Source organism: Malus domestica, chromosome 04 (genome assembly GCF_042453785.1).
Source record: "Malus domestica chromosome 04, GDT2T_hap1".
Lineage (NCBI taxonomy): Eukaryota > Viridiplantae > Streptophyta > Magnoliopsida > Rosales > Rosaceae > Malus > Malus domestica.
The window spans coordinates 29,077,151-29,099,767 of NC_091664.1; the positions used below are offsets into that span (position 1 = coordinate 29,077,151).

General features: G+C 36.3%; 2 protein-coding genes and 1 pseudogene across 3 annotated transcripts; 2 read left to right on the forward strand and 1 right to left on the reverse strand.

The window, feature by feature from the left end:
* The first annotated feature begins 2,539 nt into the window (after positions 1 to 2,539).
* Positions 2,540 to 9,176, forward strand: LOC103433993 (autophagy-related protein 18h-like). Of its 2 annotated transcripts, XM_070820864.1 has the most exons (10): positions 2,636 to 3,093; positions 3,750 to 3,874; positions 4,119 to 4,571; positions 4,893 to 5,333; positions 5,607 to 5,852; positions 5,946 to 6,734; positions 6,819 to 6,994; positions 7,307 to 7,443; positions 7,539 to 8,054; positions 8,794 to 9,176. In XM_070820864.1, exons 2-10 carry the CDS (start codon positions 3,869 to 3,871, stop codon positions 8,796 to 8,798), a joined length of 2,769 nt encoding a protein of 922 aa, XP_070676965.1. In that variant the 5' UTR covers positions 2,636 to 3,093; positions 3,750 to 3,868; the 3' UTR covers positions 8,799 to 9,176. The 2 variants fall into 2 exon arrangements, with proteins under 2 accessions (XP_008370528.3, XP_070676965.1); XM_008372306.4 differs by lacking the exon at positions 3,750 to 3,874 and having other exon boundaries at positions 2,540 to 3,093.
* Positions 9,177 to 14,163: 4,987 nt separating this feature from the next.
* LOC103433995 (histidine-containing phosphotransfer protein 1) lies at positions 14,164 to 16,190 on the forward strand. The gene is made up of 6 exons (XM_008372307.4): positions 14,164 to 14,549; positions 14,687 to 14,817; positions 14,960 to 15,028; positions 15,552 to 15,623; positions 15,734 to 15,806; positions 15,903 to 16,190. The coding sequence occupies exons 1-6, from the start codon at positions 14,457 to 14,459 to the stop codon at positions 15,945 to 15,947; spliced, it is 483 nt and encodes a 160-aa protein (XP_008370529.1). The 5' UTR covers positions 14,164 to 14,456; the 3' UTR covers positions 15,948 to 16,190.
* A 1,785-nt stretch (positions 16,191 to 17,975) lies between these two features.
* On the reverse strand, positions 17,976 to 21,256 carry LOC103434110 (nucleoside hydrolase 3-like; annotated as a pseudogene).
* Between the last annotated feature and the right edge of the window lie 1,361 nt (positions 21,257 to 22,617).

The window sequence follows — 22,617 nt, forward strand, 5'->3', positions numbered from 1 at the left end:
CATTAATTGTATCCATGTCATACCAGAAACTTACATTTTTTTGTGATATATTTTGTAGTAATTTTATCCATATTAATTGGTAGGTAAATTAGTTCGTTCCAATTATTGAAAAAATTTAAAACAAAATACAACACCTATATTATATATTTTGAATCAAATAACATTGCTTTAACTCGTACGTAAATTATTTTGTTCCAATTATTAAAAAAAATTCAAAAAAAAGACTACACCTGTATTATATATTTACGGAATGAATGCGTAAGGCTCAATGTTGTATATATAAATTGATTTGTATTAGATGGCAGTTGAAACGAACGAAGTTTTGGTGATTGGAATCGGCCTTTTTGTCAGTTGTTTGCTGCTCCAATGCGAACAAGCTGATGGAAAAGAACATATAGTGGGGCTGTCTATGCTGCAAATCATTTATGTCGAAAACAGCATCATCAGTGTGTTTTCTGACGTCCCCGAAATGATCAAATCTGCATAACTACCTTGCAAATTCATGTCAGATGGCGCAAAAAATATGAAAACCAGGATCTACTTGTTTGCATGTAAAAAGAATTTCCTTTCCTTCTGGACGCCGAAACGACGCCCTTTGTTCTTCAGTTTTTACATTGTATACGGCTCTAACTTGTATGGAAGAAAAAAATTTCAACTTCATGAGTTCAACTCTACTGAATATTTTGCTTTGCACTACTCTGATTTGCATGAACGAAGGGGAATGTAACCGGAAACCACACTGTTCTGACCAAGCCAAACCCGTAAAATTGAAACGGGCTTTAGGTTTAAAAAGTTTCACTTTTGTTTGTGGGTCATCAAACATAGTCCATATCCAAAACCTAAATGGGCTTACCATAAGTGGGCCTGACCCAATATAATCTAGAAACAATTTCTTATATATTATAGCCTTTTTATTTTCAAATTTAGGTAGATCCAAGTATAAAAAGTCAATCAAATGTTAGATTTCTCTTCGAGAGTTCTAGGGTGCTCTGGAATATCTCGTATATATACTTTAAAAGTTTTAACCATTAGATTTTACATTTTGTATTTCTAAATAAAAATTTAGTAGTTAAAAAAATACAAAATATTTATATTAAAAAATGTTATAGAAAATTACGTCACTGTAACGGTATCTCGTATCTCAGTGCTTTATAGATGTCATCATTTGAGACTCATCTTGTGTAAACAAGATGTGCTCATCTTGGACTCGCCTTGTTCAAAAATAAAGAAAAAACAAACGTGTTTGGTCGGCATCTTTGCTTAAGATATTCTCGTCCCTTGTTGTCGTAAAGTCACCAATGTCCTTCAATTTTTCAAACCATTTAACGCCGTACGTTAAGCCTACAATTCATAGGTCTACCCCATATTTCCCCGCTATTCTCGCTTGGCGTCCTCAACTTCCATCAAATACTGTTTGGACCCCCCGTGGCCCTTTCAAATAGGATGCAAAAAGACTATTTTGACCCCATAATATACAAGCTATCCAACCATATGAAGTAGTACTGTTCTAAATCATCCATCTAGGCACCAGGAGAATGACCATCGTCATGATTAATTGCCTCCACGATTAATCTCTAGCCTTTTAAAAATAAAAAAGGGGTCTAGATCTTTCTAGTCGTCCGCTTAAATTGGCACAGACACCCACCTAGATTGCGACTGTCACTTTAACAAAAAATAGATTGCTTCTACTTTGCATTTATTCTTTCAACAAATTGTAAGAGACTTGTTAAATATATGAACACTCATTATATGTTTATAGTCATTTGCCCACCGTGCAACAAGTGCCTAACTTCTTTTAGAACTTTGTAAATTAGTTTGATAGGTGAATTTGTAAATTTATTGAAATTTTATGTTAAAGCACAAAAATGTATAGGTTACAGGGACATTGGTTACTTTACGATATATGGCAAAAATCATACTATATCTAATCCACCAATCAAAGTAATGTTTGAATTTTTTTGGTATGTAACGAGCAAAAAAAGATATCCTCATCTTCCTTAAAACATTGCTTCGTTTGTGCAAAGTTTCTCTCAATTGCAAAAGTATATTCTAACTAATATACAAAAGCAACTTGTTCAAATCACAAAAGTATTTTACATAAGTAGACATTGTACCAAAGTAAAAGATAAGAGATGCTAATAACTCATATTTATTCAACCTTTATGTAGTACTGGTTCAGTAGTTGGGACGAATTTCAGACCCATATCCTCCACGACTCGTTCTGAATTCAATTCCTAATGCTGGTAGATCACACAATGATGATCAGAGAAAAACTGAATACTGTGTCAAAGCTCTTTAATTTGACTACTACACCGTTACATAATACTACTAGTCCACATGCTATCACGTAAACAAGCAGTACATAATTGTAACAACACATGACGTTGTAACAGTAATAGTTGGTTACTCGAGCATCTCTCAATTTGTACCTTATCATTGTCCTTCTGCGTTTTGAATGAGAAAGCGGGCGAGGGCAAAATCGTAAAGTCCGAAAATCAATTTTCGAATATACTTTGGAGGGGGTGCCGACGAGATTATCCAAATCCCACCGCGATACATTTGACATTTCCCAAATTAGCCTCCACTCCAATTGAATCCGAAAGCAAATAAATAAAAATATAAAAATATAAATCCAGAGAGAGACAGAAAATCAAAGCAAAAAAGAAAACGAAAATCGGATCCGTTTGTCAAAAATCCAAACCACCGCACCCACCGGCACCGGCACCACCGAAAACGACGCCGTTCACCACCCTTGCTTCTGCACCGGTGTAATTCTTTTTTTTTTTTTTTGCTATTGCTGATCGACTAAAGGGGGCGACTTCCGTCGGCGGTGGGGACCACTCCTTCCGGTGACTCTCCGGTGGCCGGTTGCATTCTCGGGGGACTTTTTGCCTGACTATGAAGAAGAACCAAAACGGCGGCACCAAGGTCGTTCAGAGTAATCATCACCATCACGCCAATAACAATGGCTTCCTTCCGAATTCTCTCAAATTCATTTCTTCTTGTATTAAAACTGCATCTTCCGGCGTAAGGTCGGGCGCCGCCACCGTCGCCGCCTCCATCACCGCCGACCCTCACGATTGCCGAGACCAGGTTTAATTTTATTTTTTTTACTTGAAAATTTATTTATTTTCGTATGTTTGATTATGAAGCTTTTGGAATTGGATTATCGGCTTAGCGATTGATTTTTGAATAATTGTGTTTGGATGCACGGAAAATTGGAGAAGAGAGGGATCGAAAGCGAAATTTTACTAAATTTGGGGGAAAAAGAGAGGAATTAGAAAGTTGGAGTTTTGAACTTTTGTATTGTTGTGGTTGTGAGTTAATGTGATTAGATTTTTAGTCCGTAGCGAGGAAAATGAGTGACTGAGAGTGAAATGTAAAGTTCGAGCTTTGTGTTTGGCTGATGAGAAAATTTCAGGACAAAGAAGAGAAATGTGAGGAGAAGTCTGAATTTTTCGGCTAGTGTGGATGTTTGGCTTAAAAATTTGAACTTTCTTCAGTTTATGTATGTTTTGTTGAGTAGGGTTGTGTTTGTAAGAGGTAATGCTTTCTACTAGTTTAGTAGTTTGAGGCGGAGTAAAATAAATGAAGTCCTGGTTAATTAATTAATGTAGAAGTGGAAATATAACCCATTTTACGATGCTCACTAATATCAAATTTAAGAATGTGGACTGATACTGTCAACTTTGGATGATTGCAATCATCAAAATTTAATGAGGTTACCGGATTGATAATTGTATATTTAGTGTGAAGGATATGGGATACGGTGTAACGTTATCAAGTACCCTGTCCATGAGGTTTTGATGCTCTTCAAAGAAGAATCCAATTAATGTCCAGTGGACCATTACCATTTCAGAAGTAGCATATGCATGTAAGAAATTTGTGGGGTTTTTTCATTTCCAAATTCCGCAATCAACTGAGAATTTAATTCTAGTATAACCAAAAAAAAAAGGTTTTCGAAACCTGGAAATTTCTGTATATTGATGGTATGTGTTTCATGCCCTGAGATCCGAGTGGTTAAAAATTTGTGAGACACGGAATTAGTTAGAAGAGTCATTAGTGTCTCAGTGTATTATTACGTGTATCACTGTGATTTAACTTATTGTGGCAAACAGGTGTTGTGGGCTTGCTTTGACAAACTAGAGCTTGGTCCATCTTCCTTCAAACATGTTTTGCTACTCGGTTATTCCAATGGCTTTCAAGTCCTTGATATTGAAGATGCCTCGAATTTCAGTGAACTTGTATCAAGGCGTGATGATCCAGTTACATTTTTACAGATGCAGCCCCTGCCTGCAAAGTGTGAGGGTCAAGAAGGATTCAGATCCTCACATCCTATTCTCATGGTTGTTGCATGTGACGAAAAGAGCACGGGTATGATGCAAACAGGGAGAGATGGGTTGGTCAATGGTCATTCTGAGCCTCAAACAGGAAACTCTTCTTTGTCTCCAACAGCTGTTCGGTTTTATTCGCTAAGGTCTTGCAGTTATGTTCATGTTCTTAGATTCCGTTCAACTGTGTATATGGTTAGATGCAGTCCTCAAGTAGTAGCTGTGGGTCTTGCATCACAAGTAAGCATTAACTTATCCCATGCTTTCAATGTTATTATACGCATTTAGGAATGAATTGCTTTTCCGGCCAAACTGTAGAGGCTGAATTACTTTATCATCCTATAGATGTTTTCTGGGTGTGTGCGTGTTTGTGGAAGTCACCATGTTCCTGTAACAAATCAGAAGAGTTAGACTGGATGGTTGTAGGCTACGGGTTTCAAAAATTCACTGGGGAAGCTACATCATTTAAATATGAATGTTATACAATTCGTATCACTAAATAGGTAATGAAGTATTTAAACCTGTCTTTGAGTCCCTTTTGTTTTCTAATTTTGCTGGCAGATATACTGCTTTGATGCTGTCACTCTTGAGAACAAATTCAGTGTCCTCACTTATCCTGTCCCCCAATTGGGAGTTCAAGGACTGGTTGGGGTCAATATCGGGTATGGTCCAATGGCTGTTGGTCCCAGGTGGTTGGCTTATGCTTCCAACAACCCTCTGATGTCAAACACAGGCCGCCTCAGTCCTCAAAGTCTTACTCCTCCTGGTGTAAGTCCATCAACTTCGCCAAGTAGTGGGAATCTGATGGCTCGATATGCAATGGAATCTAGTAAACAGTTAGCTTCTGGGTTACTTAATCTTGGAGACATGGGTTACAAAACTTTGTCCAAGTACTACCAAGATCTTGTACCAGATGGTTCTAGCTCTCCTGTGTCATCAAATTCTAGCTGGAAAGTTGGGAGGGTTGCATCACATTCAACCGAAGCAGATATTGCTGGAATGGTAAGTATTCTTTTTAGCGAAAGTTATATTTTAATTTCACTCTGGAATCATCATTGTTTCATTATACTTACAAGAAGAGAAAAGATTTGGTAATGTTTCATTTTGAGACAATCTGTTTGAGCGATCGCATGAGAATAAGGATATTCTGACACACTCAATATTGTCAATAGTTTAAAAAACCTGATTCTAAATAGCAGAGGGGATGAGGTTGTTTTTTATTACCTTGAGCAGTTTTGATTGAACTGTATTTACTAAGTGAAATGGCCTTTGCAGGTTGTTATAAAAGACTTTGTTTCCAGAGCCATTGTATCACAGTTCAGGGCACATACTAGTCCCATTTCTGCCCTGTGTTTTGACCCAAGTGGGACTCTTCTAGTTACTGCCTCAATACATGGAAACAATATAAACATTTTTCGAATAATGCCATCCTGCTTGTGTAATGGATCAGGCACTCAAAGCTATGACTGGACTTCTTCTCATGTGCACCTTTACAAACTACATCGTGGCATAACATCTGCTGTAAGTTTTGGTCTTTTGTTGTTTCATCTTATGCTATTACTATTATGTTCCTTATGTTAATGTGGCTTCTTTTTCCTTGTGCTTATTAAACAGGTGATCCAAGACATTTGTTTTAGTCAATACAGTCAATGGATCACTATTGTTTCATCCAGAGGGACTAGCCATATTTTTGCTTTGTCTCCATTCGGTGGTGAAACTGTTCTTCAAATACAGAATTCTCATGTTGACGGACCTACTCTTTCACCGATTCCATCTGCACCATGGTGGTTTACTCCATATTTCACAAGAAGTCAGCAACCCTTTTCTCCACCTCCAGCAGCTACCCTTTCTGTAGTTAGCAGAATAAAAAATAACTCTGGGTGGCTCAACACTGTTAGTAATGCTGCATCTTCTGCAGCAGGAAAGGCTTCCTTTCGGTCTGGGGCTGTTGCCTCTGTATTCCATAGTTCTGTACCTCATGATATGCAATCTTCCCATGCGAAGGTCACTGCATTGGAGCACGTATTGGCTTATACTGCTTCTGGTCATGTAATTCAGTATAAACTACTGCCTTCATTGGGAGGAGAGCCAGGCGACGCTGCTTCGAGAGCAGGGCCAGGTTCTTCAGTACAGATACAGGATGAAGATTTGCGAGTGAAAGTTGAATCTCTTCATTTTTTGGATGTTTGCCGAAGAAATGATTGGCCTGAAAGAGAGGAATGCATTTCTGGGGTTATACTTGGGAAACAAGAAGATATTGACACAATTGATAGTTCTGACTGTGATGATAGTGATGTTGGGGATAAGGAGTTGGCAAAACCCCTTGAACGATCTCATGTGTATCTCTCCAATGCTGAGGTTCAGATCAATTCCGGAAGGATTCCAATCTGGCAAAAGTCGAAGGTACCTTTTATATTTTGTCAGTGAGATCTCTTTTGCTTATCACCATTGTCAAACATGTTTGTGATCCTTTTATTTATGTCTTAGATATATTTCTATACAATGAGTCCATGTGCTGCTGGTGAGCTAAATTTTGGTAAAGATCTTACCCGCGGAGAGATGGAAATAGAGAAGGTTCCTGGTCAAGAGGTTGAAATGAGGCGGAAGGATTTGCTACCTGTTGTTCATCCCTTTCATAGATTTCGGTCTGACTGGAATGGCAGGTAATGTTGCTGCTGTATTCATGTTAAAATGAAAATGAATTCGCGGCTTTATTGTTTTGTAGCATTTTGTATGAATCCATCTTGTATCTTTTTTCTTGCTCCTGGAGGTTGTTAAGATTCCTTGAAAATCTGCATCTTTGCATTTCTTATATGCTTTGTGTTTGTGGTTCTATATGGTTTGATGACCTTTTCTGAGAGGCTAGAGGTTTCTTGAGCATGCTTTTTTTTTTTTAAATAACAACTAAAATGTATCACAAAAATCGCTTTTGAATGTTTTCACCATTAATTGAATTTGTTGGGCGCCTTATGCAGGCATCTAATTGGAGGAGGATCCTCGAGTTCATCTTCTGATTCTCATGAAGATAAAGAAAAGTTTCAGGAAAATTCTGGTATTTCTGGTGAGAATTTGACACCTATTGGCTCAGCTGAAAATGGTAACCCAGATGCTGGTAAGAATCCTGGTAGTTCTGATGTAATATTGTTATTGTTTTATGGGTAGAAGAGGATTTTCTAATGCAACCTTTTTTCTTTAACGAATGGTTAGGTAATTCCTATCCATATATTCTCCAACCTGGAAATGGACAGAATGGCGAAAAAAGAGGGAGATCATTTTCGGTATCACCTCACTTGAACCATATATCCACAAAGAAAAATATTACTTCAGTATCCCTGAAACAACCAACCTCAGGTGTTTCTACTGGTGATGATAGTAATTTTTCAAAGTGTCTATCCACTTTAACAAGCGGCTCCCCTTCAGCTGATAGAACAATTGCAGCAAGGGTTCAGTCGGTAAATAGTGGTGGGGCCAGTGAAGGTTCCAATGTAAGTTCTAACCATTCTGATCTTAGTATGAACATGCTCGATGAGGGACCAGTACATGAATCACCGGATTTTGAGCCTTTTTTCCAAGAGGGGTATTGTAAAGCATCACCTCTGAGCAACTTTCGTGAGTCGACTGAAGGTGTAACTGATGTTGACAGCCCCTGTGATAGGGAGAAATGCGAGGAAGATGGTGATAGTGATGACATGCTTGGTGGTGTATTTGCCTTCTCCGAGGAAGGTGAGATTTTGACACATTAATCACTTTGATCACTTTTAATTAGAAATTGTCTCATTTATGGAATGTTTACAACTGAAGATGAATGCTTCCAAGTGCTGGTAGCATATTATATGTGGAGCAATCACGTAGTATTGTACTAGATTTCACTAGTACTTTGTTGACTTCTCATTCATGTTCTAACACCTTTTGCACTCATCTAGATTCCCCTCTTGTGGGATGTTAGGTACACTAAGTTGGGCATACTAAATTTTAGACGGTACGGTTTCTTAGACTATATAAGCTATCCTTGTCAGATTGTACGGGAATGTTGTAAAGACGTTGAGCAATCACGTAATATTACATGACTATTCTAATGGGTCCACAGATCAGTCGAGTAAAGTTTGCCGAACATGTTGCCTTGAGGTATACAAACTTTTTTCTCCTCTTGTTTTGCTAGAAGTGCATTTTAAGGGCTTTTTTGGGAAGTCGTCGCAGATTTGTGTTGTAAGGTTTGGGTATTTTGCATCCAAGAAGATTTTCGGATGCTTTTCTAATGACAGTTGTATATCCATTCGCATTAGAATGTGATGATGATTCTGCATATTAACATTAGCATGACAATTTATCGCCTTTCATGTTCGTGTGTTATATTTGTACACGTTATTTTATTGTGAGTAGCTTTACAATCAACGGAAGGTGATGGAACCTGTTGGAAAATTGGATCTGTAAGCCACTGATGTTTCCACACTTTCTGTTGCAGGATGATGTACCTCCCGGTGCCCGAATTGCACTGAAGGAATCCGAACTTCCCTTATTTTCCACGAGTATTGTAAGAACGATTGGTCAAAAGATCGGCCAAATGCCAGATTTGAAATTTAATTGATGAAGTTTCAGGTTGTTTATTTTCGACATTGGAAACGCTACTGACCAATTGATGCACGCGATGTAATCTTTGGATCGTCGCCGTCGCAGTGCCGCTGGGGCAAATGCCTGGTACTTCCCTTCTAATTCTTATTGTATACGTTGTAAATTGAGATTCATAAATGGAAATGATGTGTGGACAGGTTCTTTTATGTGTTGTATAACATTGTTCATTCTTCAAGGAAAAGAAAAATAAAAGAAGAAAAGAGAATTTAAAGAGAACATATATTTTTACAAATTGCTTTAGTTTTATGATTAGTTTCTATACAAATTGCATTTTATTTGGTCAAGGAGTTGGAAGACTCGTTTGGAAGTGCTTTTAAAGTCACTGAAAGTACTTTTGGTGAAATTAATTTTGCGTTCCAGAAGCAATGTTTTTTGGAAGATGCATCAGGTATGTTTTTTGTAGAAAACACTTAAAAGTGTTTTTTCAGAATTCATTGAGATTTTTATTAAGAATTGGTTTCATGATTATTTTCACAAAAAACGCTTTTGTTATTAGGATTTGGTAATCTTAAAAATCCATTAGACTAAATGAAAGTACCTAATTGGCAATGGCCTCTTAGGTTTGCATTCTTTAGTGCTTATAATTTATCAGGAGATAAAACTTGTCCACACTGGGAACAAGGCCATTGCGATGGTTTTTCAAGTCAATTACGCATTATGATGTGTTTTTAACTTTCAACAATGACTTTGCATAATTTACCACCACATTGACATCTCGTTGCAAAGAAGTTATCTGAATTCATAGGTTTAGAGCTCGTTCGGTGCCTAGGATTGTATTGGATGAAGTCGTTCATAAACTTTAAGGTATATAGAAGGTCAAGGCGATGTATTTTTATTTTGAGAGGATTAGAAGGGGATCAGACACGAATGGAAACTTATTTTTTTAATCCTTGTCATTTCTTCTTTCAAATAATGAGTTAACTAATCAGATCCAGTCTTACGCACCAAATGAGGCTGAAAAGTAAAGAAATAATTGATCGAGTAGCTTCTTCTCATGAACTAAAATTTAAGAAACACAGAAAAAGTTCGAACTCGAAATAGATAAGGATGGACTCACATGCACAATAGCTATAGACTAGCGTATGGATTTGTGTGTTGTATATGGCGTGCATATGCTTTTGTTTTCAAGGCAGACAAACAAAAGGAAAAAGATTGTTGAAAAGCCTGTGGCTATTTTTCAATATTTCTCAAATAGTGAGAATAATGCACTATCATAATTGATAAACGTTAACATGACTCTTTCAAAAGCGGAACTCTCTGTCACGTTAAAGCGAGACTCTCTATCATATTATGTTTTTTGCACAATATTTTATAAAGTTAATACGAAAATTAACGTTAAACTATAAGGTGACAGACAATCTATAAAGGATTCCACTTTTGTAAGACTTCCCGTAGCATTTCTCAAACTTTTATGGATGTACAATTGTTTGGTACAATAACTACTTATTACTTAACGAGAAAACATGGAGGCAAAGCTTTGATAGATTCATGGCTTTGGATACCCCAAAAACATGCTACATTTTTGTACTTTTGTGGCCTACCATTCAATTAAATTTTAAATAATGGGGGCAGTAGGAACCTAGATCCTATTAAACATTGTGGGTCCCACTTTGATGCCCTTCATATCAAGATGGAGATTTGGGGAAGGAAATGGAGAACGGAGTGGTCCCTCCCTTTTGTAATTTCAATCTCCTACCAAAAATGGTGATCCAAATTTGATTGCAGAATTTACCGTAATTGTAGCATTTTGGGTCAGTAATACAAAGTATCGAGAGTTTTTGGAGGAGGGACAGGCGAGAGTTTCTGGGTGTAATGGTTTTCTTTTTTTCGGGTGAGAGTAAGTTCTTCGCATACGACCGTTGATGAACAACTAATCTCATCTAATCTTTTTCTATTTGAAAAAAAATAAAAAGAATTTTTCTTCCTATAACCTTACATTGTTGAAGCGAGATGCTATGTGACAATAAATCCGTCCAATGCAAGATACTCTGATAGATTTGAAGAGCGTGATTGTGTACAGAAGCCACAAGGGAGTTAGGGGTTTGGGCCCTATGGCATTGGAACCCCATGGCATGCTCGGTCGGGTTGAAAACGTTCTAGAGTTGTCCTTTGTGGAATTGGATTTGTCCTCACCAATAAGGTTGGGAATGAGTCACTTCCTTCATGTGGTCTCTCTATTGTCCTTGTGTTTAGTGATGCGATAAAATTCCAAGCTAAGCCCTAGCTATCTAGGTTGGGGGGGTAGAGTATGAACCTGTGTCATGTAAGTGTTTTTTAATGGGGTGAAGAAGACAATATTCTCAGTGGTGGAGGGGCTAGGGGTAGATAGAAGGGTATCTTAATGCGGCATTGAAATTTCTCTCAGTTGGGCGTCGAGGGTAATAAAGAGGGAATTGACCGTTATTTGACAATTACAAATCTTTTCAGCTGTAAAAGAAAAATCAACACGACTAATATGACTAAAATAGAACGTAACACGTGAAATGTCTTATCGACAACTTTCAATTCAATTTAATCATTCGTGTACAACCTTAGTATTATCTATTGTACTACTTTACGTGGTATATATACATGAGCATTTTAGATATTTCACGTGTTTTCTATTTTTGTCATATTAGTTGTGTTGGTTCTCCTATCTCATCAAGAGGAATTTGTAATTGTCGGCTAAGTCCCAATATTCTAAGCTTGTGGCTGGTTTTGAGTTCACTACTTACTATTTAAAGCAAACCTAATCCTAATAATGTTCTATGAGGGGGTCAAGGTGCCTTTGGATCACCAATTCCTTGAAGTCTTTAGGTATGGGAATCGGAAAACTTACCAATGCCATGTCCATTGGCCAACTCACTGAAGCACTTTTATGAATAACAATGCTTGTACAGAATGCTTTTTTGGTTGAAATAAGGTTGTAGAAAGTGCTTGTTGGTAAAGCAAAAGTTAAACGAAATTTGGGTCAAGGCAAGAGACTTGTAAATCACGCGAGGCCCCACGGTAATTCTACCACCAATCCATTTGGGTTAGATCTTTGATTGATGGGTATAAGATATTAAAGATTGAATGAAAATTTCACAAAGCAGATCGAAGCTTATCCAAATTCCAAAGTCATAGGTTTCCAACCAAGTTGATCATCACCAATGGGACTGAATGACAACTCACATTGAGGTTAATCCAAATTGAGCCACAAAAATGGAATATGATCATCTTCGGATCCCTTTCATTCGGATCCTTCAATCATGTATGTTCAACCGAAAATTGAATGGCCATCATTAATTAACTTTTTTTTTCTTTTTTTTTTTTTTGCTTTTTCATGTTTATCTTCTTCCCTCTTCTCATTCTCTCTCCATCTCACTTCTCTCCCTATCTTGGAGGACTTAGTCAGTTTTTGATAACTGGAGGCCGGAAGACGACAGGGTGAGCGTGGTGGGTCGGCAATCGGAGAGAGCTTAACAAAAGGTCATTTCCAATTTGAATGAAATCGTGCCAATGCACCCATTGCAATGAGAGTGTTTTACGCGAACACAAACATCAAGAGGGTGATATTCTAAACCTATTATGCATCATCTTGTGTTCTAACCGCTAATTGTCCCCACGTATAATAGTTTAGAACACAACCATCTCGACATCCCGATTCCATAAGTAGCAAACATTATTGTCATGAAACCATTCTCATTTCTCACAAAACCCTAACAAAAAATCATTTATCATTTGAATGAAATCATGCCAACGCACCCCTTGCAAGAGAGGGATAAAAAAGGATTCAATGGGATAGAGTTACATACCATTCATAACCACATTCTCTCACATAACATCGTTTAATTAGCTTGAGACACGGTCATATTAGCGTCCTGGTTTATGAAGTTCTCACTTCGAACATGTTACGTGTAGATAACAAAATCATCCTCAACCCAAGAACGATGCCTCAAAATTTGTGACACCTGCAACCACTTGCACCAAAATCCCATACATACAGGCATTGTCCAGTGTCCACCCTTACACGGTGCTTTGAACTACTCACACGTGTCTTATGCCAGAAAAAATTGAAGGATCAAAACGACTGAAACCACATGGTTTGTTGAAGGAGTAGGGCCAGTTTAAGACTAAAACCAGAGAGAGAGGCCTTTGTGCTGAATGAATTGTCCCTGTTTGTTTCCAGTTACCTGGTATTAACCAATTATCCACACCAACGGCAGCAGCCAATCAAAATGCAACAACTCAAACAACCAACAAAGACAAGACCAACATCCAATTAATTATAAAGAATCTTCAAAAGATTGAGGGATCAACGTGTTTAATATTGTGAAGGGAGGCAAGTGAAAAAGAAAGGTGGAGAGGTTAACTTGAAGTGTGCAGTTTCTTTGAGAATCCAGACAACAAAAGTTCAGTACTTTATCGGAATCCAGGGTCTCCTCTCCTGATCATTTGGCGACTAACGATACATATATAAACACTAAAAATACGTTTATTTGTTGTTCATTTTTCATATCAAATTCAATATATAGTTAGGGATCATACATTTTTTTAATCACCGGATGACCAATAAAGTATTTTCGTAAAATTCAAAGAAGAAAAATTTAATACTTTATTATACCAACTTCTATAAATTATAATCTTGGTGCTTAGAAATGTTAAAATTTCGCTTTTATTGTTAATGTGACGAGCGATGCCCTCTTATTTACAAATTTTATTATTATTTTTAATTTAGGAATAAGACAAAATCTATCAAAAATAATAAAAATCCAGAAGATATGGATGCAACATTGTCTGAGGTCACTTTCACTTGAAGTTGGCTCAAATGTGGGTAAAGCTCTCTTCAGTTAATAAAGTAGAAGTTGGCTCAAATGTGGGTAAAGCTCTCTTCAGATAATCTCAAATGTTTGCATCATTGCACTAATAAGGTAATAATCAATGTAGAAATAATCTTGCCCCCACATATAAGAGGGTGTGTGAGAAGTAAAAATGAGTGTATAGATAGCACACCTCAGAAAAAATTGTGTATTACACTAAATAATATGACTTCCTGTAGATTTACTTTCTAAATAATATGACTTCCTGTATTTTGGTTTTACTTAACACTCTCTCACAACGGTTTATCCAATATTGGAAATGACCTAATTAGGCAGTCATACTTAAATTTTTTACGGGGAGGGAGAGAGGGAAATAATTACTTAAAAGAAAAAGAAGGGGAAGGTGAACGGTACATGGCAGGAGGTTTTGGATCTTGTGGTGCTTTTAAAAAGGGAGAAAAAGGAAAGAGAAAATGAAAATAGGCTGGCAAGTAATCAAGGAAGGAATACTAGAAAAGGTGAGTTCATGTACCACGCATTTATACAATTTAGAGCCCACAAAGGTAGGAATCTTAATTTAGAGCTTCTCTCCTCGCACTCCAAGATAAAAATTAGAGCAACCCCTGCATTGAGTTTTCCTCTATTTAAAGGGGAGGAAAGGGTGCAATGAATTCATAAATCCTCTGAAAATTCAAATAAAAGAAAGAGAAAAAAAATGAATGTTGAAAAGCTTGGGAGTGATGCCATGGATGGCGTTTCTCAGTTGCAGAAGCAGTTGGTTGACTACACAGCTTCACTCTTTGATGAGGTCAGTATACATACATACATATATACATATGATATATAGATATATAGGTGGATTTTGTGTGTTTGTATTTGCAGATTATTGGGTTGGATTTTCTTTTTCTTTTTTGGTGATAAGTATGTTTCTTCTTTTGTGTGAAGGCATTTCTGGATGAACAGTTCAACCAACTTCAGCAACTGCAAGATGAGAACAACCCAGATTTTGTAGTTGAAGTGGTGTCTCTTTTCTTTCAAGATACTGAGAGGCTTGTTAATGAACTCGCAAAAGCTCTGTAAGAATTCATAAAAACTTTCCCATCATTGATATTCTAAGTTTTTAATCTTTTTTAAAGTAGCTTTCTTTCCTTGGTAGGGTTTCTACAGTCAGGATCTCTTCATTCTGTTTTATTTTATTTTTTTAATTTTTGGGTGCAGAGATCAGCAGTGTGTTGACTATAAGTTTGTGGATAAAAGTGTTCACCAATTGAAGGGTAGCAGCTCCAGGTCTATACATACATTTATATATGCTGTTTCAATTGAAAATATATTTGAAATATATATAGAATAGGCCAGTAAATTTCCCAACAGTTTTAGTTTTGATGAAATGAAGATTAAAGTAAGACTCAAAAGTTCCAATAATATGAGTGAAATATCTTTTTAATTTGGAGGGTTTGTCAATTATCATAGAGCAGATATGTCATATCAAAAAATAATATTACTTCTAGTTGTGGAAATAATCTCTTTGCAAAATAAAGGTTAAGGCATAGATCACCCCCCTCTCTCCTCTTGACCCTTGCAAAAGTGGGGAACCTTGTTGGCTCTGGGTTGCTCTTTAGTCATCCCAACTTTGTTCCACATGAAGGAATGTACATTGTTAAACATAACATTCCCAAAGTATTTCTGAGCTGAAAGTATAAATTTTTCGAAGAAGAAATTTTATTTTATTTTTTATTAGTTTTGTGTATGCTGTATATATGTTTCTTCTGTTGGTGTTTGATGAAGAAAACTGGTTCTCTTGAATTAACAGCATTGGTGCTCAGAGAGTTCAGAGGGCCTGCATTTCATTCCGGAACTTCTGCGATGAGCAGAACGTCGAATGGTAATCTTTCATGATTGTGCAAATATTCAGATTCTGAACCCTGCTTGAGTAACATTGGGAAAATTTGCATGTATATCTGAAATTTTGAATGAAATATAATATTGGCGTAGGTGCATAAAATGTCTGCAGCAGGTGAAGCATGAGTATTTACTTGTGAAAAATAAACTGGAAAATCTTTTCGAGGTAAGTAGTTGAAATATTTGTTTCATATTAAAACAAGCCTTTTTGCTAGGTCTTAGTATCAAAGCCTTGATCATGTTCTACTTCGTTCACCTGTAGCTGCAGAGACAGGTTGTGGCGGCCGGCGGTTCGCTTCCAAGGTAATGCAAAATGGTGAGAGATCGATCCAGTGACGGGAAGTTTATGATATCGGCAGATTAAATAACTGAGGGAAGCACATTGTGGGGCTGTTGCTGGATATGCATTGAAGCTTTTCTATTTTTACTTTCTTCTTTTTGTTCATCTCCTATTTGGTTGAGCCTCCAAATTGCTTGGGGCTCAAAAGAAGTTGAGCTGAACTGAGTTATATGGCAAAGAATGTGAATTAATGAATCCTTTCTACCTCAATGTTCATCAAATTAAAAGAGGAAATTGGTAACTTCTCTGCCAAAAAATATTGAATCACTCATTATTCTCTAAATTTTCACTCTAGTTTACAACTGATTCCTAAACTAAAATTCATTAATTGAGGTCTACGAATTTAGTAAAACATGCATCATTAGTCACTTGATGTTAACTTTTATAAGAACTAATAATAATATGCTGATATGACACACATATGGGTCCTACTAATTAATATGTATTCAAGGATTAAATTTAAACTAAGGTGAAAATTTAGGAACCAAATCTAAACTAAGGTATATATTTAGGGACCAATTGCGGGTCCTTGCTCATGACATGTAATCAAATTGACAAAAATGTCTAACAAATGGAGAAATTGTGCACGTTTTGTTAAACTCATGGACCTCAAACTAATTTTTAGTTCAAAGATCAAATCTGAACTAGTGTGAAAAAGATCAAGAACCGATTCTAAATTTACTCTAAATTAAAATCCACCAACCATTTTATTGGGTTGTTGGTTAATTACTAATTAGCATGTTTTTTTTTTAATTGTGCTTACATTTAATTAGAAAATTATGAGGGAATATATACCTAGTGGTAAGGACATTATATTATGGTATCAAAAAAGGAGGGCAAATCCAGTTTGTTAGGATGATTAGTTGAATGAGAAGTACTAATTAATTTTTAATTAACTTGTGGGATAATCGACAGGACACTCTGGAAGTCTGGAGGAGGAGGGTAATGCGGAAACAACGGCCATTAATAATATATACATGCATGCTGAAATGCCAAAGTATCTTCTGTGTATGATTTTATTCTTCTTCGTCCAACCGTATCTTATATTTTTGTATTCCTTTTCTTGCCTCACGATTCACTAGACCACACTGCTTATTGAACTAGAGAAATTTCGGTAGCGCTGATTGATTAGGGAAGTTTTCAAATCAGAATGGATCAAAATATAGTTAGGTATGACCAACACAATAGATACATGAAACGTCATACTTTTAAAAGTAGTTTTGATTATCACATTTGTTACATCCATGATACAAATCATGGGTTCGAGTCGTGGAAACAACTTATTTGCAAAGCAAAAGATAAGACTGTGTACAATGGACGTTCTCCCCCCCCCCCCCCCTTCCTTATGACCCTTGCAAAGTGAAGAGCCTTGTTGGCTAAAGATCGCCCAAAGATGAACCCACTTTTTTTTTTAATTTAAACATTGAAAAATAGAGTTCTGTTCTAAATATTTTTGGATGAAGTGAGGTGTTGGTATGGCTCTTCCAATTAATAATTGTGATAACCAAATTATTGTGGAAGTAGCAGGATTATTGGAAAGATAATGATCAAAACAAACCATGCTTCTGAAGTAGGGATAGCCACCCTATACGTTGACAAATATGCACCTACATTTGAATGGAAAATAGTAGGAATATATTATGAACTCAACCTAATATTCCACATAATTCCACGATTCACTTGCAATCCTTATTCAAGATTTGGCTGAGTAGGATGATGGAGATATCTTCCAACTAGTGATACTAGGTTTAACCAAGTTGACTAAAATGGTTTGCTTTATTCTCTGCACTGGAGTTCGATTCCTTTTTTAGTAGTTTAAATTAGATTAATTTAAATATCGTTGTAATCAAATAAGGGAAAACAAAGGGGGGAATGAAAATGAGAGTTACAAAGGAGGGTAAATTATTGTAAGCTGGCTTAGAGGATGGACCCCTGTCGAGAATTACTTACATGAAATAGTAAAATCAAGGTTGAAAAAATGGAGAAAGAGTACTTTCAGATTTCTAACTTTCCTTGTAGTTTTTCTTTACTGTCAAACAAAAATGGCTTAGAAAGATCAAGAATGTAACAAAACAAGTAGGAATTATCAAGGAAAAAACCCATTTTCCTTTTTTCCCACATAAAAGTCTGCTGTTGCTCACTAAATATTTTAGCAAATTTTTCATAATTTGCATCTGGATTTACACTGCTCAATATCTTAACCATATTTGTTTGATTATTTTCATCGATAAGCAGCTGCCGGATTTATGACACATCTCCCTCTGCGACCGACGAGACATTTTTTAATATGTCGAAAACATGATTCTATACACTTAAGTGTAACATACAAATGATTGGAAACTTGAAAAATAAATGTCAACCAATTGTATTATGACACTCGGTATACTGCGCCCTATTTCCAGCACACTGAAAAATTTCTCCTTCTCGACCACCTTGAGGGGTTTAAACTCATAGATTTGGTTTAACTGAGATTGCTTGCTGCCCAAGATTACAGCTCCAAGGATTTCCCCCAGAAATGTGTCCTGTGAAATGACAGAATGGAAAGAAAGTGAGTTCTTCGAAGTCATGTAGTGTAGTTGACAAATGTAATGAAACTTCTTATTTGGTGATGTGGGAGCATATATGACCGTTAAATTTGATACATGGATAATCTGCTCTATGGTACATTACGATCGATGTGAACATCCATCATTCGATATAGAATTAATACGTATCTACTCAGTGCGGAACTATAGAAACTTGAATTTAATCAGATGGAAAGATTAACAGAATAAGAAAAAACTGACTTTATGGAACTTTACGATGTGAGGGTATCTATGATGATTCAGTTTCAGTTTTCTTAGCCTCGAAAGTAGACGCTGGGCGAATACAGCTTCAGGAGTCCTATCTGTTAGCTGCAATTTATCAAGCATATCCTGGAAGGAACTGACTTGCTTCTGGGTTCTCAAGGAATCAGTGTTATGTTCAGTTTCGAATCGAAAACTGCCCTTGCAGCCAAAGGGTTAAGAAACATGTTAAATTCTTCGTATTCATTTGAAGGAACAGTGAACAGATTTCCCTTTTCGTTATCATGGCGAATGTGTCCCTCAACGATATATACATCCTACAAGGAGAACAGTGAAAATGGCATCCAACTTAAAATGTCAAATAAAAAATTGAGACTTAAATTTCTCAATCAACAAAAACCAAAGTTCCTTTTGACGAAATAAGCGTATCCAGTTGCATGATCATAGTGACAATAATTACCTAGATCATTGAATCTGCCTTCTCAGAAAGAATGATTTTGGCTAAATTTGTCAAATGTCCATTGTGTGAGAATGTGAGGACCAAAGTCCCATATTAGTGAGGGATCAAATCATGCAAGGGCTTATAAAAGGTTAGGTTATTCTTCATATTGACAAATTGATTTTACGGTGATAAACAGTTAATGATTCGTGGAACAACTTTCGTATACCATCTTTTGTTTGAAGGAATGGTGAACAGATTTCCTTGTTCGTTACCATGGCGTATGTGTCCCCCGACGATATATACATCCTGCAAGGAAATCATAACAATGAAAATGTCAATCCAGTATCAAAGCGTGACATAAAAATTGAGGCTTAATCTTCCATAGCGACAACATTTACTTGGACCACCGAGTCTGCGTTCTCAAAAAGAATGATTTCGGCTAAATTTGTCAAAGGTCCATTGGTCAACAAGGTAATCTTGGATCCTGGATCGAGTGATTTTACAATGGTCTTCCACACCTCTATTGCAATTGGCTGTCCGAGGGAAGCGAAAGATGAATAATATTGACCAACTGCAAACACATTTCCAAGACCAACCAGAATATCATGACGGCCCATCATATATATGTAGTATGTCATAAACAACATCTATGGTTGCAGCGGTTGCCCAGCCATTAGCACTAACTTGTATTCTGTGGAGACATCATTTTGTATAGTAAGAGCTGCATCTTCAAAGGCATGTATGTTGCCCTACAAAATGTGTAATTGCTAGTATGCCCGTCCTACAAAACTACTCAGTTAAGCTATTCATTTGTATTAGTGCATGTGTAGCACTAGCACCAAACCTCAGAAAGCTTATGAAGGCAGTATCATACCTTTAGGTTGATCCGTTCCACAGGTAATTTTAGAAGAGCTAGAAAGTCTCCAGCACTCATATTATATCAAATACTAGGGATTTACCCAATAATTTCTTTCCAAATCTTGTTTTCAAAGTATGTACACTCTCGTGGAGTGGAAGCTGTGTTATAATATTCGGCCATCCAGTTTCTTAGGTCGATTTATAACCTGCATTTGACTCAATTATTGAAGTTACCATTATCTATCAAGTACAAAAGGAAATAGGTTATCCAAGAAATTTTTGTATGTCTTAATTGAATGGAGAACACTTATTGACCTAAAAATGTGTACATTGTAGTCCAGAACTAGCTTACATCCAAGAAACTGTCGTAAAATCTTTGGCACGAGTACTATTACTGTCATGATCATGCTTAGCTTCTGTTGCAATAAATACGCTAACTGCTTCCGCACCAGTTGACTCCTTCGTGTAGCATTGTCCAAAGTTCAATTAGTTGTTACATCTTAAAAGGCGTAGAATTATCAAGAAATCAGTAAATGTATAACAAAGAAACTGGTGTAGTAACTAGAAAGCATACGTGAAATTTTCCTTTTCCCTCTATGAAGAGGCAAAACGGGTATTCAATTCCCATTACCCCATTCTTCTGTAAACCGAAATTTGGGATCAAACGCCCACCAATGATCAGAGGGTTTGAGCCGTCTGATATTCCATAAGGTTTGTTTGAAGTTATCACTGCGAGGTTCATGTATTCCAATTTGGCAAATTCATTTTCTCTGTGATCTTTCTCTAAACTACGCATTTGAGATAGCGCTACACCGTCACCAACCATAAAAGGATCCCACATGGAAAATTCCTGCGAAATAGTCAATATCTCATGAATATATATCAGAGGTAGACAATCATCTTGATGTTTCAGAATTTTAGCTCATACGAAGAAAAGCCTTATAAAATTCATCATTCCACCATGTATCACGAACCATTTTTGAGGACTGGAAGCTATATTGTGCTTCATATTTCTCCTGTTTCTGTTCAAATGCTTTGAAAGAAGTCTCATATTGAGGAATTGTTCTTGTTGCATCCAGAGGAACGAGCGTGACTGGAACACCACAATGTAATACCTGATTTGTTCATGATCATTACCAATATTGTACGTTAATTAAGCACAGAATGACCATCAAACAACTATATACCATGTTTGCAGCAAAAGGATCTCCAAAGATATTGTACTCTCCATACGGATTGCTGTCTTGTTGAAACAGATTATAATACTAATGTCACCACACAGCACTGAAGTGCCCTTATCTGAGCAGGTTGATATGAAAATATGAATATACCCTTAAATTATGAAGGTTGGTTGTGGGTGGCCAGGGTGGTCAGTGAAGGGTGGGGCTATAATTGCTAATGGTTTTGAGAAATTTGGAAAAATAACGTAAAGTGGATATGAAAATATGAATATACCCTTAAATTATGAGCTCAAAATGAATAGATCAAAAGTTGATATGAATTTGCCACCTATAATTATCATCCACACATCAACTTTTTCATTATAAGAGTCAATTTAAAATTGATGTGTCACCACAAAGACCACAAAAAAATTTGGCTTTGAACTTTTGTTTGATTCAAAAATTCAAAATTAAGGTAACTATATCAAAACGCCTCTATTTTTGTTTTAGTGATATGTCAAGAAATCACATTTTTTACTAATATGGTGTACCATTCTTTCTTTTCTTTTTTTTATTCTTATTTTTCTCCATTTGTTTTTAAATTATAGAAAGTTCATATTCTTTTGCATTTTGTTATGAAATATATTTTTTTGGGTAATACGAGCGATACCATACAAGAAAATTTAGAAATAACTCCAAAAATTCAGAATTTGGTTCTTTTATAAATCTAATTTAGTTTTTGTATTTTTCTACCATAAACATGAAACCTCCATAATATAAATATAGTGCAAAGGGCTCACTTGCTAAAGTGCAAAACAATCACTGATTGATCATCTTATCAGTTCAAAATGTGACACAGTCCAGAAAACATGAAGACTAAGGCAACTATTGTCTTCTTCTTTTTTATTGCATTTTGTGAGTTTTTCTTCCTATTACGTAATTTCACTTCCTACTTATATATGAAAGTTGTAGTAGTAAGTAAAGCATTTGTAAATTCGGTGGATGAGGGACGTGCGGGGGGTTTCTGGGTGTAGTAGTCCTTTTTCACAAATGACCATTGCCGAAGAGCTAATATCACATAATTTTTCTCTATTTGAAAAAAAAATGTATATAAGAAATGATTTTCGCATTATTTTAAATAAAGATTATTTACGGTCTTTTCAATATGATAATATATATACACACACACACACACACACTAAGGGATGGAGGATTTGTACTAAGCCGCATAACGAGTCATTCATAATAATTTGGTTCGGACTCGTCATAAATGAGAATCGAAACTAAAATCTCTTACTTACAAACGAAGACGAACCACTAGACAACAGAGGTAAGTGACAGACTAATTGCGACAAGATTAGCAGTTTATTTTCATCAGGAATACCCTGTTG

Bases quoted from the DNA above. Each gene is read 5' to 3' on its own strand.
- LOC103433993 (XM_008372306.4), top strand. From the start codon at position 2,899: ATGAAGAAGAACCAAAACGGCGGCACCAAGGTCGTTCAGAGTAATCAT. The intron at 5,853-5,945 runs GTAAGTTTTGGT...CTTATTAAACAG, and splicing joins ATCGTGGCATAACATCTGCT to GTGATCCAAGACATTTGTTT. The intron at 7,444-7,538 runs GTAAGAATCCTG...ACGAATGGTTAG, and splicing joins AAATGGTAACCCAGATGCTG to GTAATTCCTATCCATATATT.
- LOC103433995 (XM_008372307.4), top strand. From the start codon at position 14,457: ATGAATGTTGAAAAGCTTGGGAGTGATGCCATGGATGGCGTTTCTCAG. The intron at 14,818-14,959 runs GTAAGAATTCAT...TTTTGGGTGCAG, and splicing joins AATGAACTCGCAAAAGCTCT to AGATCAGCAGTGTGTTGACT. The intron at 15,807-15,902 runs GTAAGTAGTTGA...GTTCACCTGTAG, and splicing joins AACTGGAAAATCTTTTCGAG to CTGCAGAGACAGGTTGTGGC.